The 17,609-nt window shown below is 42.9% G+C and overlaps 1 protein-coding gene across 9 annotated transcripts in view; it reads right to left on the bottom strand.

The window, feature by feature from the left end:
- The window catches only part of DAB1 (DAB adaptor protein 1), a 1,195,266-nt gene that overhangs the window by 65,282 nt on the left and 1,112,375 nt on the right, over positions 1-17,609 (bottom strand). For 5 of the 9 annotated variants that reach the window (XM_023187666.3, XM_023187675.2, XM_026454157.1 and 2 more), the window contains 5 exons: positions 11,101-11,232; positions 10,325-10,444; positions 9,828-9,866; positions 8,139-8,204; positions 1,388-1,447 (listed from right to left, as the gene is read on the bottom strand). In XM_023187666.3, the coding sequence (XP_023043434.2) occupies positions 1,388-1,447; positions 8,139-8,204; positions 9,828-9,866; positions 10,325-10,444; positions 11,101-11,232 (417 nt within the window). The remainder of the gene's footprint in view (positions 1-1,387; positions 1,448-8,138; positions 8,205-9,827; positions 9,867-10,324; positions 10,445-11,100; positions 11,233-17,609) is intronic. The other 4 variants (XM_023187703.2, XM_023187691.2, XM_023187695.3 and 1 more) reach the window with 3 other exon arrangements.

Below are 17,609 nucleotides of genomic sequence, written 5' to 3'. Positions count from 1 at the left end.
CCAGCTGGTCTGCACCTGAGCAGCTCTGACTATGGGAGGGTCAGCCTCACTTTGAGCTGGAATTGACTTTCTTATAGTGCCACTCACTAGTCTCAGTTCCAGGATTTGGCTGACACAGAACAAGGTAATCCCTTTTCCATACAGTGGCCTTTGGAGTCCCATTTCGTATCTATGGATTCTTTTATCCAGGCCAAACATTTCTGTGTCCTTCAGCTACTTCTCATGGAATGCAGTTTCACATCCCCTTGTTAATCGTATTGTTAAACATGCAGGTGTGTCTTTATCTCTTAGTGTGGGGTTCAGAACAGACAACAGTGTCTGTTCTTCCAGGTAGAACTATTCTTCCAGGTAGAACTATTTTAGCCTCAAAACAGTTCTGTCAGGGACAGATCTGACATTGTTGAGGATCTACCTGACTTTAAAGCACCTTTTCTGTCCACTCATTATTGAGATGAATGAGGTCAACAGTGACTGAACATGCTAGTTCCTTGGCCATGGCAAAGTCATATGTGCCCCCTCCTCAAGAGCCTTCACTGGCTCCCCAGAGCTGCCTGAATTATGTATAGAAGTTGCCTTCTGCCTGCCAGTTGGAGGTCCTAAATATGAGTTCTGGGCACTTCAGTGGTTTGGAGCAGTACCACAGAGCTGGGAATTTATGGTTCTGTCCCAGATTCCCAGGAGTCCCACCAACACATGGGGTCCAGATCCACTGCACCTGTTGTCCTTAATGTGGTATGCCTCTTGGGTTCTCCACAAGCCTACTGCACATGACCTTTTCCAAAATTTTCACCCACTGGCTGAACTTTTGTATACCCCAAAGGCCCTGGCCAGCCCTTCTCCTACTGTCCCTTTGAAACTTCTCAACCACTTTCAAATTAGATGGGCAGCTCTCTTTCAACAACAAAAACACTATCCTCCACTTGGGCAGATCACTGAGCTCCTCTGAGCTTCACTACTATCAACTCTGCCTCTTAGGTTATTCTGAGGATCGAATGAGAAAATGGATATTAGATACACAACACTATTAGATACCATAATACTGTAATATGTTAGAAGAATTATTTCTTCTAAACCATGGCTGGAGACTTTTGCCCTAGAATACCTAGGACCTTGAGGCCCTCAAACAGAGCAGTTTGCAAGATTCAACTCACGCCCACTCGTGGGACCAGACCTTCATTTAGATTGGCACCCTTTCCTCAGCGCTACCATTTCTGCCTCACGTCTCCTTCCTCCGGCCCACTGAAGATTCCCCAGCATGCAGTCCCCAGCAGAAACATGGGGGGCCATGACACTCATTCCAGGAGAAGGGTCTCCTTCCACAGGCCGTAGACATAGCCTCAGTGTGAATCCAGGTCACGGAAACCTGGCAGTAGAGAAATGTACTTACACTTACAGGTTGACTTTTTGGCACATCATAAACACCTTCCTTCTTTTGGCTGGTGGGAACCTATGGAAGAATTAAATTCGGCACAGTCAAAACACTCTGGTACTCCAATTTCAAAGAACAAAGCAACCAGACTTCAACTGCAAGCTGGTTAAGGGTATCCGAGAATGGCCCCCAGGACAAGCCCACGGGAACCTGCTCTAACTGTGAAAGTATCAGGCCAGTCTCCCTCCCTTAGGAGCATCAGATGGGGAGAGGGAGTGGGCATCATTTAACAAAGGTTTATAGGTCGTCTCTGCTATCGGACTCCTCGCAGAATCAAAGACTAGAAACCTGCATAGACTTCAGAAGTCACGCAGTGAAAAAAACCCTCATTTCGTTAAACAAAAATGAGGCCCAGGGAGGTGCTATACTGCTCCTGAAGTGATTAGAAACAGTTTGTAGCTGAGCTTAAACTGCTCAATGCTGAGTCTGAGATCCAGGCTATTTAAAATATAGCAAATACCAAGATCCTAGCACAAAGCACATCTTCTATTGGGATCATACACAAGCCATCTGATAATTATGGAAGGTTTTCATGGAAGAAAAAGGCCCACAACTGGTATGGAAAGTGTGGGCCTAGTATGCAGAAGATCTTGAGGGCTTTTAACATTAATCTGCATCTTCCTCCCTTCTCTTACTCATCCATCTGGTCTCACTGTGTTATGAGCTAACTGTGACAGCCTGAGCAGGTCACTGAGCTCCTCCAAGCTTCATTACTATCAGCTCTGCCTCTTACTCAGGTTATTCTGAGGACTGAGTGAGAAAATGGGTATTAGATACACAACACTATTACATACCATAATACTGTAAATGTGTTAGAAGAATTACTTTAGTTACTGACACATCATATAAATATATATGAACACATCTTATGATACTAACAATAGTGGATATGTTGACTACTTTTCAAATGAGTCAACCAAGGGTTTTTCACTGAAAGATTCCAGATTGGAAGCACTCATCAGTTGTTCCTTTCCCAGCAACTGTCACAGCTTAGCTCACTCTCCCATTGCAGGACCCAGCCAGCAGTGGTTTTATAATGGTCTGACAACATGCCTTTCTTTCCATCATATTGGGAGCTCCTTAAGAGCAGGCATAGTGCCTAACACCCAGTAGGCTCTCAGTAAATGTCTGCTGAGACATATGGTAAACGTATGATAGAGGAATGTGGGGAATAGTGAAGGAAAAGTATCTTTTAGGCTTAAGCTAGCTACCTGCACCATTGTTCTATAAGAAGTAAGAATTTGAGTTTATTCTGTAGGTCCCTTTGATACTTTTCATCTCATTTGAACTGAAAATCCTTGCAATAACTCTAAGAAATTGGTATCACTATCTCTACTTTAAATAGGAGAAAGTGAGGCTCAGAGATGCTAGGGACTTTGCCCAAATCTTCAAAGCTGGTAAGTGGCCAGGTCCAAACCCAGCTCTTTCTGGCGGCCAAACAAGACACCTATTATTAATAATGTGAGCTCACATGGACTGGGTGCTTCCTATGTGCCAGGCGCTGTTCTAAACATTTGTGTCTTATATGTATTCTCATGCAATCCTCAAGACAGGTCTGTCAGGTAAGAACTCAGTGGGTCCCATGTTGCAGAGGAGAAAAATATCTCTGGCAGTAGAGATATTTGCCCTAGAACACCTGTGACCCTGAAGCCCTTGAACAGAGTAGTTTGTGTGATTCAGCTCACTCTGTGAGTGCAATCCGTGAATGGGGAAGCCAAAAGCTTGAGCCCAGGGAGTTTGCCATTTGACTGCTACATTATTCAGACAGCTGTTTCAAGTGGGCCTTTTCTTTGACATCACATCCTATGTTCCCAGAAGCTCATGCATACTCTTGCAGAAAACAGAACTGAGTGAGCATGGCTGTGTCGGTGGTACACTTTCAGAGCTGCTCTTGCAAGCTTCACTGTGTAAGTAGCCAGCGAAGAATGTCATTTCTTTGCTCCTGATAACTGAGCGCCATCTAAAAGAAATCCACTAAGAATGCCTACAGAGTCCTTGTTAATGAGGGCCAATAAATTACCAGCCCTCACTTTTGTTTTTACTAGCTCACCCTTTACTGAGCAAAATGAAGAACATTCTGTTGCCCGTAATTCACTGCTCACTACGGGCACTTAGCACAGTTGAACCGCAGCTGCCTCTCAATTATCCCTGCAAACGGAGAAGCAGCGGTGGAATGGATAAACCCAAACTGTGCATAATTGAAAACGTTTCTCTACTTGGCTCTCCCATGGGTGAGATATCAATCTGCCTGTTTGTCCTTTAAGATTTATCTCAGCTGGGATATCTTCTTGGCGGCCTTGCCTGATTCTCTAGGCCTTGTTTGGAGCCTTCCCCTGTACTCTTGTAACCTCTGATGCACTCTTTCATTAAAAAATAAAAGTTGCTAAGTATGTATTATGTGTCATGCATCATGCATTCCCTGGGACAATGATGGTGAACATGATGGATACGGCCCCTGATTTAACAAAGCTCCTTGTCTTATTGCGGGAGATGGAAAAGTAATCAGACTACTGAAATAGAGTGTAAAGTGTGCTTTATCTCATCATGAGGGTTATTGCACCACATTGTAACTGTTCCAGGGTCTATAAGCTTGCTGAGGGCAGGCTGGGATATTTTATTATCCTTGTAACCACAGCTGTAAATATTGGTGAACAAAGAAATGCCTAATCGCCAAGGATTCAGTCCATGAGGGCTAAGATGCAGGGTCCTCGCTGTCATCTGTGCTTAGTTGTTCCATTCTGTTTACACAAAAGGCTTCAGTAACACAATATTTTAGAGACATAAAAGTTTCAGACCAAAAGGAACCAGAAGACTGGTGGTTCCAAATCCTGGGTCTGCCACAGGCTGCGACTCAGAGAGTCGCTTTGCTCTCTGAACTTCAGTTGCCCCATCTGCCCATTGTGAGCATCTAAGGGGGCTGTCTATAAACTTCTGAGGGCGGGGGCCATGCCACGGTCACCATCCCATCCCCGTGCCGGATGCATGTGATTTTCCAAGTGTCCAGTCATTTATTTGTTCTATAAATAATCGTTTTTTTTTTCTATGAACAAGCGAATAGATGTTAAATTACTCTAATAACAGCACATTACGTACTATACATACAGAAGACACTTTTACTTTTATTTTGGCAGCATGTTAATTAATAGTGTGGAGAGGCAGTTCCAGGCTTTGCTGGGTAACATTTCCTGGTGACTCATCATCATTTAAAAATAATGATACTTGACACGGATTGGATGGTTAGCAGCGGTTTTTGAATGAATGAACTTGGAAAATGGTCATGTGGAAAGCTGATATCTTGCTTATATAGGAAGCCTGTTCAGGTATTGAAGAACACTAGATTTAGAATCGTAGGTTCTGACTTTGTATTCAGCACCTAAATTGAAGGAACTTGATTTTCTTTCCTTTTTTTTGAGATGGAGTCTTGCTCTGTTGCCCAGGCTGGAGTGCAGTGGTGCGATCTGGGCTCACTGCAAGCTCCGCCTCCTGGGTTCACGCCATTTTCCTGCCTCAGCCTCCCCCAGTAGCTGGGACTACAGGCGCCCGCCACCTTGCCCAGCTAGTTTTTTGTATTTTTTTTTTAGTAGAGACGGGGTTTCACGGTGTTAGCCAGGATGGTCTCGATCTCCTGACCTCGTGATCTGCCCATCTTGATTTTCTTATGTTCAAAATGATAGTCATTGTAGCTGTTTTTCCTATGTCACCATTACTGGAAGGATTAAAATTAAGTGATGTGTAAAAATGTTTTGTATTGGGAGGCTGATAACTTTAATATAGCCGATAACGTTTTCTGAGGCATGCAAAGCAAAAGGCAGTTATTATTATTAATATAATTGGGAAAACAAGACTACTCAAAAAATCTCCAAAAAAGAGGTTACATTTACTCAAAAAGCCTCTATGTCCCTTTTGTTGGAGTTACAAATAGGAAAGTGAAGCAAGCTTGAGGATTTCTGCTAGGCTCTCCGACAACATGTGGTGAGCAAGTTATATTCTGTTTCACTTAAAACATCTTCAACAGCATCTGAAACTGAAAACACGCAAAGAAGGAGGAGAAACTCACGTTTACACAGAAGCTACTATGAACCAACTGCTCTCCTCCTCGTTTTACGTTTTCACATCACTGCTAGGAGCAGAGAATATATTATCCCCATTTCATAGCCCAGAAAATTGAGATACAAAAATTATGTTCTCCACTCAAGTTCACAAAAGAGTTAAAGGTCTCCAGGACTGTCTGCCTCACTCCAGAAAACAAGGAGGTGAATAAAAGCTGAGACCACTGGCTGGGCCAAGTTGAAGTATTAACAAACACTGCAGTTCCGGAGAAATAGCTATGGAACACTCACAAGCCCTTGGGAAAAAAAAAAAAAAAAATGAGGCTCCTAATAGCAGCCCCTTAAAAGCCCAGCCTTATCTTCAGGCCCAAGAGCTTATCTCTTATTAAGTAAATTGAGCCCCAGCAGACTGGCAAAGGAGGAGAAGAGAATGACCAGAGGTTTTTCCAATAGAAGGAGATAAAATATTCATTCCCTTAAATGGTAGCTTCCTGTTAATGATGGACAGATGGGAAGATCTGGAGGTCAGAGCTGTTAAAACAAGTGTGATTTTTAGATAGTGACTTGAAAGGGACTTAGAATCTAATTGTGAAACTCAGAATCAGGGGATTCTGAGCTGAGAACAGCCTCAGGATTTATTTCTTTATTTACAGAGGTCAGAGGGACCTGCAATGGGGGCTCTACCTCTTGCTAGCTCTGGGACCCTGGGCAAGATACCTTATCTCTGTGAGCCTCACTTTCCTTATCTGTAAGGTGGGAATAATGATTCAAGCCACATGGGGTTGTTGTGAGAAATAAGATATTGCACTTAAACCCCATTCACAGAGCTGGCCCACCATCAGCACATGTGCACATGCAAATTTTCCCACCTCCACCATTTCTGAGTCTTATTATCCTATAAAACAAGCCAACATGCGTCTCTTAGAAAAAAAAAAAAAAAAATCAAAATCCTAAGGTAAAGCAGTAATTGCAAAAAACTGAAAAGGGCCTTGCCTGAGAGAGCCCTGTATTTTACTTGCTCATTTTACAGATGAGTAAACTGAAGCCCAGAGGAAAAAAAAAATACTTGACAATTAAATTAATGGCTGAGTTGGTACTTGTACTAAAATACCGAACCCACACAGCCAGACTCCACTTTCTGTGACCCATGATGACACCTCTTCTTTCCATTCTACACATGAGCTTGTGAGTTAGGGAAAAACTGTTCGTCTGTTTTATAAAGGGAAAAACTAACTCTGAGAAGTGCCCACTACCACTCAGCCAAAGGTAGCTGGCAAGAGAGCCTGGACTACAACCCAGCTCTCCACCAGCTAAAGCAGGTCTTTCCAATACACTAGGATGTCTCCCTCCCCACTGGGCCCTGACTGCAGTCCCACAGGGCTCAACGGGAGCCCTGCCAACTATAGTTAAGTCTGGATTCAGAAACCTCTAATACTGCAAAGCTTCCTTTTATTTAAAAGGGGCCCTCTCTTCCCAGGATGATTGGTTAATGGATTTTTCCTCCTCATATTCAGATACTGTAAGGTTGTATATACTTTTAAATCTGACACTCAGGACAAATGCAACTTTTCTTATTAAAGATACTTGGTAAGCCACGACTTTCAACAAAACCTCAAAGCACAACCTCACATTTGAATGGAATCCACATAGATGCAGTGGAGAGAAATATTCAGATTATTACTCAACAAGGCTGACAACTTTAAACTAAGTTTTTGGTAGAACTAACATTATATTTTAGTCATTTAGAATTCTATGCATTTGATAGAAATTGAAAATGTTTTACTTTTATTATATAAGTAATACAAACCCAAGGCAGAATAGAGCACACAACTAACAAAATTAAAATCACTTATTAAATACATTAAAATCTTTTCCTCTCCTATAATGTTTCTATTTCAAATTGGGACTACAATACTAATGAGTGAAAAGCTGCAGGTCATCATATCTATTTGATGTGCTGCTACGCTGCAATTACACAGACACTTTGGTGGAAGACCATGGCAGAAGGAGCCAGAGCTTCGCCTTCACACTCATGCCTGGGTTTGAATCTTGGCTCTAAATAGTTGTACAACCCCGAGAAAGCTACTCGGCTTCTCTGAGTCTCACCCTATAAAAACAGAACCAAAATATCTAGTTTATAATATCTTCGTGAGAACTAAATGAGTTTAAAACGTTTAGTTTTCTTTGCACAATTAAAAACAAGGGTAAAGCCTTTAGCTGTACTTTCATTCAGTTAATATTCTCAATGTTGTTTTCACATAGCATTTGAAATTAAATTTGTGCTTTATTTTCAGCAGTGGAGTTGGCTTCTTAAGAAATTTGTTGAGCAAAATTTTTTGAGAAATAAAGGATCCTAACTGTATAATGGACACCAGCTCTCCAGTGTATTACCTTGGTAAAATGGAACATTTTATTTTTGCTTCTACTTAAAATAGTTAAGACATATTCAAAAGTAAAACACTGTACCTAACTGGCTATTAAACATCAACAACAAGGCATGAAAACTACTGGAAAATTATGGGGAACTAAAAGCCAATTCTCTCAAAGATATTTTAACAAGCCAGGAATGACCAACAGAACCCTTGGTTCTTTAGACTATCAGTGTATTTATGCATTTACTAGTAGTGGTGCAATGGGAAGAGAGGTAAGCAATTTTATACCTGATAAATGTTTTCTTCCGTTTCGGGATCACGGATTGGCTCGTGTCCAGCCTCAAACACAATGTACTATTACAGGAGCAGCCAGAAAGGAAAGGTCAGAGGTGAAAAAGAAGAAAGGAAAAACAAGCATTTGGAAATTAAGATACACATCACAGTGAGCATTTAAGAAGCAGGCATAAGAGAAAACACCTTAAAGACACAACTGAATTGTTGAAACAAAATGTACCTTGTACAATTCCTGCCTTTCCTAAGGAAAACTGCACAGGTCTGCTGGTCAGTATTTCAGCAGTGATTGCATTGAGCCTCTGCAGATCTTTCTGGAGATATAACCTCTTCATTCAATGGCAATTTGTCTCAGTAATATCTGAATACGTTGGTAGTGATGAGTATGAATGCTATATCATTGGAATGCCTGGGATCCCATACTTTGTAAAGTATGGGTTACAGTTGAGGGGCGCCCTTTTTTCCCTAAGGCTCAAAATCCTAAACAAACTCTGAAGAGCTCGGAAGCCCCAAACTCCTTTATCCCATAAATATCACCTTATTTTACATTCTCACTTTAACATACGTTAAATCGATGTTTCCACGTGCATGTTTTAGACTCTACAGGACTGAGACATTTCAAAAAGGCTATTATTCTTCATTCTGTGCAAGCCAGTGAGCCAGAGGGTGAAGTTCATATTATATACAAATCCTCGGGTATTCTCAAGCAAGAGCATGTCACTATGTGCATCTGTGGCTTTTGTTTGCCATATACACTAGATACTTTTTCCACTTCAAGTTATCTATATTATGTTACTTTCATTGTAGCAGTACCAGGTTTTTGTGTGAAAATAAGCATTTATATAAAATACGTATGTGACACACACACACACACACACACACACAAAGAACACCTATGCATCCCAGTTAGAACTGTAAGTTCAAGATTTTCCTTTGTGTTCAAAAAGTCTTTTTTTTTTTTTTTTTTTTTTTTGGCTTCTCTTTCTCCTTGAGAATAAGCACAGGGGAGGGAGAGGCTGTCTTTTCCCTTTTTTTCTGCATCTCTGTTTGAACAGACCATATACTTGACCCCAAGAGAGATCACTTCTCTACCCACCACTGAGCTGCAGATCGTGAAGAGAGTCCAGAGAAAGCTAGGGGCAGAAGTGTCTTTAAGGTCACTCTTTCCTTCCTCCCAACAGCTCTTACGGCATGAGCCAGGTAATCGGAGAGTCAGCTTGTCCCATCGGGGGTCAGAGAGCCCTCCTCATAGCCTTTCTAAAGCTTAGAAACTATCCTTTGGGTCTGTGCTGAAATGTTACCAAAATGTCAGCCCCCACCTCTGGTTCTTAACTCAGAGAAGCCACCTCATTATTCATATTCTCTCTAATGAACTCAGAATATTCAAGAGACTCTTGAAAACATTCAGCTCTGGGATCAAACTTTTACAGACTGTGAAGGGGGCCGAGGCAGAGGCAAGAAGGGAGAAGCGGATCTCCAAATCCCAAGATACCGATGCCGGCCAAACTTCTGTTAGTTTTTATGGAAATTTGCTCCTGGAGGGGCTGGCAGCCCTCACCCTCAGAAATAATCTTGGTCTCTCTCCAGGTTTTGCAGTCAGTGGATTCTTCAGGTTTCTGACAAAATGGCTCTGGCACAGGTCTAGTCACTCTTGAATCTAAAACCCCAACTAGTTTCAGAAATTACCTGGTACACAGGATCTTCAACATCCTCTTCCAATATTGTCTATTGCAGAATAAGGAGAGGGAAGGTGAAAAGCAGAGGACGTAAAGAAAGAGATGTGAGACTGCATTCAGAAATTACAGGAGAGTAAAGAAACCAGCTCTGGGCAGAAGAGGCTGGTGGGTCATCAAGGCAGAAAAAACGGAAAAAGTCAAAACCCTTAGAGCCACCCCCACCTCCACCCCACTGTTAACGATAGCAAAAGCAATTGTGTTTCTTGGGTCCTCCACCCCTGAAATCTTTCTCTGGATTTGAGATTTCACTTCATCTAACATGTCTAGAGTTTAAGAGAATAAGGGATAATTTCCAATGGCTTGCTTTGGGTCCTGTAATTTACACAGGAATCTTTCATCTTCGTTTATTTCTACTTGGCAGCAGGAAGAGAAGGCCCGACTGTCAGTTTTTACATGTGTTTATTTGAAGCCCCGATCTGCAGTGCAAGGATAAATTCACAGGTATACCTGGTACACAGCTTGTTCACACTGCTTATCCTTTTGTGCCTTTTTTTCTAATTCTTCTCTTTGCTTCAATTCATAAATGAGTTGAAAGAGATCTCTCAAGTCCAGAATAACAGGTTCAGCCTGGAGTGAAAGGTGGCAAGGCACATCATAAGGGAATGGTACTGAGATGCAGCAACAAATTTTTGTTTTTGCGGCGACAACCCGCAGCCCTTCCTTTTTCTATTAATCTGAAAGCATTCCATTCTTAATTAATTCTACCTTGTTTATACTGGTTTAGCAAATTGCATCTAGGCTAAAGTTCATTTCTTGAACTAATTATATTTGCAAATTCATAATAATCATAAGCATAAAAGGCATTGCTTTTATTTATTAGTGATTTAGAATACAATAAAATTAGAGTAGGCTTTATGCAAAACAGCTATTTGTTTTCTCTTATTTTCTTTTTAAATGAGGCTATGAACACAAGGCAACTTATTTGTACACGGTGCCTCCATCCAGTTTAATCAGAAAGGAAAATAATTAGTCATTAGGAAATACCCATTAGTAAAAAAAAAAAAAAGAAAAGAAAAAAGAAAAAGAATAAACTGGATGGGTATGAGCATGTTTCCTTGCTTCAAGGCTGTTTATCTTTTCTAGATGGGAATGTGAGCATCAACTTCAGTGGAAACGCATTGCTTGGTCATATCTCAGAATGCGCCCTCAAAGACCAACGGAGTCACAGGACTGTCCTCCCAGAGTTCCAAGGAAAGGCTCCCTTCTTGGATAGGGATACTCACCGCCTGGGCTGTTTTTATGGCCACAAATCTGTGATTCCCTTCCTTCCCACAAACATATCCAAAGGCCCGGTGATCTGTAATGTCCTTTGCAATGTAGGATATTTCATGAACAGCATGATGATGCTGAAGAGCCTATCAGAGAAAAAAATGAAGAACATATTTCAGGGGACTTTCCCTTTGAGCTGTTGATCAATAAGAAATGTGTTTCAGCTATGTGTGAACAGGCCCGAAGGGCTTTGGAAAAGCTGTTTAGTCCAGATGGAAAGAAAAAGAGCTACGCCTGCCCTTGAGAAATGGAGGCTTCCCTCTACGGTCTTAATGCTGTGACCAGAGAGAAACACAGGATTGTTCATATGCTGAATAAGCATCTGCAATGGTGGCTTTATTCAGCTTGCTAGAGCCAGCCAGTTTAGTTCAATGGGTAGGCTTCTATTTGATCTTTTTTTCATGACACATCCCAGTCCAACTTTTGGATTGATATTTAATTTACTTAAATTCTCAGGGACTCTGTGTGCTGTGGTGGAGGATGGACACTGTACAACTCCAGGGAGTATTGTTAACACTCAGAACTATAGATGTGCATGGTGACAACACTCTTCCAGCAGATGGTGATAGAGTGTGTTGAGGAATAAATGCCTTTCTCTGTTTTGTCCAAAGTCACCACTGGGGGTAGAGGTGGGGCTATGCATCTCTCTGAGGCTTTTCGTTGCTAGGTCTCTCTGTCTGCAACATCAACTCTTTTTATTCACTTGTCCAAATCCTATTTCTCTTTCTTTTTTTTTTTTTTTTTTTTTGAGATGGAGTCTCGCTCCGTCGCCCAGGCTGGAGTGCAGTGGCCGGATCTCAGCTCACTGCAAGCTCCACCTCCTGGGTTTATGCCATTCTCCTGCCTCAGCCTCCCGAGTAGCTGGGACTACAGGCACCCGCCACCTCGCCCGGCTAGTTTTTTGTATTTTTTAGTAGAGACGGGGTTTCACCGTGTTCGCCAGGATGGTCTCGATCTCCTGACCTCGTGATCCGCCCGTCTCAGCCTCCCAAAGGGCTGGGATTACAGGCTTGAGCCACCGCACCCGGCTCCTATTTTTCTTTCAATGGCCATATGAAATAGTACCACCTGTGTGAAACTTCCTCTGAACAAGGCTTGCCTTCTCTCTCCCTGGAGAAATAATTCCACTCTCATTTGTGTTTCTGTAGAACTTTACTTTCTAATGACACTGAACTGATGAATTTCTCCAATGTTGGTCCCTGGACTTCCTTACTCTCACAGGTCTTCCTTCTCTGATATATTTGCATGAGGCCTTGTCTGTCTTTCCCACCTGGTTCTGTCTTCGTTATCCCTGTCATCCTAGCACCTTGCACTATGCCTGGATTATAGTTGTTGAACGAAAGTAAACTGAGATAGATAATTAGTCATTTGAAAATCTTTTATAGTTGACCTTTGTGCCTTCATTATCTGAGCCTCAACAAAAAATGTTCACCATCCTATAGGGTAATGGTGATCTTTATGGTTATTTTCCTATATTAAACCTACTTAAAACAATCCTCATTCAACAGTACTCTGTAAAGGCTTGTATATTCATCTGGGTGCTTATGGTATGTTTAAAGTCCTTATAAAGAGCCTTTTCATTACACTGGGTATTAGGAGGCTTGAATTCTAGCTACTGTGTAAACACAAGGTACCCAGTGTATCCCTGTGTACCTCAAGTTTAACCCTCTAGTAAATGGGAGGTATGTACCAGATCAATGGCTCATAACCCAAAGCCCTAGATCCTTAGGGGTCATTCAATGTAATAAAAAGAGGCCCCATGCAATTTTCAAAATCTCAAAAGCTAAACAGAAATCTTTAATTACTCCTAATAAGTCTATACATTTCTATGTGCTGGAAATGAAAATGCCAAGTTTATTTGGAATTTCTTTTTTTGGAGACAGGGTCTCACTCTGTCACCCAACCTGGAGTGCAATAGTGCAATCCTGGCTCACTGCAACCTTCACCTCCCGAGTTCAAGTGATCCTGTCGCCTCAGTCTCCTGGGTGGCTGGGACTACAGGTATATGCCACCACAGTCAGCTCATTTTTTTTTGTAGAGATGGGGTTTTGCCATGTTGTCCAGGCTGGTCTCAGACTCCTGGGCTCAAGCGATCCACTTGCCTTGGCCTCCCAAAGTACTAATATTACAGGTGCAAGCCACTGCACCCAGCCATTTATTTGGAATTATATCAGCTAAGTGTTGCTAATATTCCTTAGCTCATATTTGAGTATATTCTCTTACTGGCAATTAGTTATGGTTTAAGTAGTCCAAATAGGAAAATAGATGATTACAAATGCAGTTTTTTTGGTAGACAGAATCTTCCCCATTACTGAGTCCATGGAGGGAGAGAGAAATGTTAACACAGGAGAAGTTAGTTACAAAAACATTGGGAACCACTGGAGTAGATACTCTCTAAGCTCTTATTCCATCTTCCCAAATCCTTTTAGGCCATTAGGACCCCCACTACAAAACCAGCCTCCTGGTACAGTGGGCCTCTGGCTTTCACGACGGTCATCGCCTAGATGACCACTGATCTAAACTGTCCATCTCTTGGCCGGTTGCAATCTTTCCAGGCATTTGACCTCATAAATCATTTGTTGCAGTAGAATTTTCTACCTTACCTTAAGTTTCCAGGGTCTGACTATTCACTAACCTTTCTGACTACTCTTAGAACTCTCTCTTTGGCTTCATGCTTGCCCACGCTGCCCACTGCCCACTGGACATCATGCTTTAATGGTGGTATGACTGCCCAGTTACCCTAGTCCCTCCAGTGGCAATAAAATTAATGTGTGAGTCTAATGGGTTTTGACACAAATAAGTTGGCAGAGAAGGACATATTTGCTAGCAAAATAATTAGGATCCATTAATTTTTGTTTTATTAAGGGGACATATTTAGTTAGCAGAGGAAAATTGCTCAAAGAGTGGTAGCTTTTTCATGGTGTTAATGATGTAAAATTGATGAGATTTACATTCGTGCAACATGGGAGCATTGATTTACAGGCTTTTGTGCGCTAGAATGGTAGGCAGCAGGGAAAAGTGGGAGACAAAGATGTTCTTCTCTTCCTTTCCTAAAAGTATCTCTCTCTCTGCATAATGTGGAGAATGTTATCCACGTTTCCTATTAAATCAAAGTTTGATGACAGTGCCTTATTGATTGCCAAGTAGAATATTGCTCTAAAATTAAGCTGCGATTAGAAGTCTTCCTGGTGGAATTAGATTTGGAGATGATTGTGCAATGGTAAAATATCACCTACCAGGCAAGACAGCAGATGGAGATGTTTTAATTTATCTGGGAATCCTCATTAAGTGTTTTAAAATCAAAACATTTTTAATGCCTGATGATACCTAATACTGCCTTGCAGAGTGTAGCTGTGTGTGCGAGCGTGAAGTGCTTAAAGATATTTGTAACGTTATTCTCTCTCATAGTTAATTTTATGACATGTTAAAAAGGATTGCTCTGAACGTGTCTCATTCATTCGGAAATGAGTCTGTCTTCCTTCTCTCCAACCTTAACCATGCAGACGTAGCACAGATACTTAGAAACACAAATACATTAGAATTCTGCTAATCCCACGATTGCATTATCACATTCGCTTTAGAAACTTAAGAGTGTATCATGAAAATTCTTGTTCACTGAGCCTCAAAATTGCCCCACGTCTTCAAGTAGACTTTATCAGCACAATCAAAGACAGTTGGAACCTTAAACATCAATCCTGAGTTTATTCATGAAGGGACTGAAGGTCAGAGATTGAAATGCCAGGACCAATACCAAACCCAGGTGTTTTTCCTACTCAGGATAATAAAGCATTGAAAAAAGGAAACCCGATTACATAGAATGAAAGTCTCCTTTCCTTAGACTTTTGGCTCTCTCAACCAACAACAAAAAGATGATCCCTTGATAAGCTGGGATGAGGAAGGCAAGGGAAGAAGAGAACTGGGTAAGGGGAGAGAACAGAGAATGTTCTGGATTCAGGCAGGTATCCGAAGTCAGGGAGGGTCATAAATCAGAAGGCTTGGGGTAAAGGCCGGCCACCCTGCTCTCAAAGAAAAAGGTCAAGACAGCATAGCCCTGAAGTTTACTTTCAGGAATTGGCTGTTTCTGGCACCTGTTGAGCATCTGTAGGCAGAAAGGTGAGGTGCAGCCTTTGGTCCTAGTGTGTCCGGAATCGGTGGGTTCTTGTCTCACTGACTTCAAGAATGAAGCTGCGGACCCTCGCAGTGTTACAGTTCTTAAAGATGGTGCGTCCTGAGTTTGTTTCTTCTGATGTTCGGATGTGTTCAGAGTTTCTTCCTTCTGGTGGGTTCGTGGGCTCGCTGGCTTCAGGAGTGAAGCTACAGACTTTCACGGTGAGTGTTACAACTCTTAAGGCGGCGTGTCTGGAGTTGTTCCTTCCTCCCGTCCAGAGTTGTTCATTTCTCCTGGTTGATTCGTAGTCTCCCTGGCCTCAGGACTGAAGCTGCAGACCTTTGCGGTCAGTGTTACAGCTCATAAAGGCAGTGCAGACCCAAAAAGTGAGCAGCAGCAAGATTTATTGCAAAGAGCAAAAGAACAAAGTTTCCACAGCATGGAAGGGGACCCCAGCTGCTTGCCACTGCTGGCTGGGGCAGCCTGCTTTGATTCCCTTGTCTGACCCCACCCACATTCTGCTGATTGGTGCATTTTGCAGGCAGCTGATTGGTCCGTTTTGACAGGGTGCTGATTGGTTATTTACAAACCTTGAGCTAGACACAAAGTGCTGATTGGTGCATTTACAATCTTTTTAGCTAGATATAAAAGTTCTCCAAATCCCCCTCCTACTCAGGAGCCCAGCTGGCTTTGCCTAGTGAGTCCTGTGCAGGGGCGCAGCGCTCCCACTCCTCAACCCTTGGGTGGTCCATGGGACCCGGCACTGCAGAGCAGGGGACAGCACTGGTTGGGGAGGCTCCAGCTTCGTGGAAGCCCACTGGGGCCGGGGCGCTGGGGCATGGCGGCTGCAGGTCCCTAACCCTGCCCCGTGGGGAGGTGGCTGAGGCCCAGCAGGAATGCGAGTGCAGCACAGTTGGGCTGGCAGTGCTGGGGGACCCAGCGCACCCTTCACAGCTGCTGGCCCAGGTGTTAAGCCCCTTACTGCCCCGGTTCTGGCCAGCGCCTCTCCCTCCACACCTCTCCACAAGCAGAGGCAGCCAGCTCCGGCGTCGGCCAGCCCAGAGAGGGGCTCCCACAGTGCAGCCCTGGGCTGAAGGGCTTCTCAAGCATGGTCTGAGTAGACACCGAGGCCGAGGAGGCACCGAGAGTGAGGGCTGCTAGCATGTTGTCACCTCCCACTAGGGCATAACAACTGCTCCATCCCAGGAGTGCTTCTGTGGTCAGTTCCTGGGGCCTTGCAGGCAGTTCCAGAGGTGGCTGGGAGAACAACCAGAGAATACCGGCCAGAGTGGGAGGCAGAGGGTGAAAAAAAGGCAGATGTTGGTTGCCCCTCTTCCAAATTTCCTTTTGAAAACAGTTACTGTCTTGGGAAAACGTAGTCTAGATATTAAACTACTGCCAAAAGCAAAGCAGGTATTTGTTTTAAAAGTAGAGCCTTCAGGAACACCCTAGCTCTCTGCGAGGGCTTCAAGTATCCCTCCCATCCTGAAGTCTTTTTCGCATCATGGATAAAAGTCATCACTAAAGAATTCCAAGGACAATCCAGGTATCAATGTCCTCAATCCATTCTGACCTTCCTATGCATGAGCTTCAGGTAACCTGTGCTGCAAATAATTGGAGGAGCTCTTTACTCTCTCTTTGAATTTTGTACTTTCCCACCTCTGTGCTATTGCTCACATGGTTTTCTCTGCAGATGCCCTGGCCTGCGCTTCATCAGCTCACAGACCTATAGTGTACCTATGACTGAAGGCAGAGCTCTGACAATGTTGCCCATCCCAGGAACCTACCCTGATATCCCATTTCCCTGAGTAATAATTCCAATCCCTAGATCTCACTGCATGATATTTGTCCTACGCAGGATGCTTTGTACTTCTTTCACGTTTATCCATTCATCCAGTTACTCACAGCATGTGTATTTATTGAGTGCCTATTATGTTGCTGGTTTCCTGCTATGTGCTATGGCTGCACAGATGAATAAAACACAGTTCCTTCTTCAAGGAGTTCACAATCTCATAAAACAGGTAGGCAAAGAAACTAGCAATCACAATATAATACAACAAGCTGTATATTAAAAGTGTACCCAGTGTGTCACATAGGCTTGGGGCAGGAATGGGGGAAGGGCATCAGAGAAGGCTCCATAAAGGGGGTGACCTTGAATTGAGGCTCCAAGGATAGATGGGAAATCTCCAGAAAATAAGGAAGAATGGGCATTTTAGACAGAACTGAATGTGTGAAGGCAGCTAGGTTCTGAGAACAGGACCTTGTTGGGAACATCTATGCACATGTTTTCTCTCTCTCCTTCAGGAATGTTAGGCCCTTCAGAGACAGATCCACATCTGGTTCTTCTTAATCTTA

The sequence above is a fragment of the Piliocolobus tephrosceles genome, chromosome 1 (assembly GCF_002776525.5).
Source record: "Piliocolobus tephrosceles isolate RC106 chromosome 1, ASM277652v3, whole genome shotgun sequence".
NCBI lineage: Eukaryota > Metazoa > Chordata > Mammalia > Primates > Cercopithecidae > Piliocolobus > Piliocolobus tephrosceles.
The sequence above is the reverse complement of the archived record's forward strand: the minus strand, read 5'-3'. Positions and strand labels throughout refer to the sequence as shown.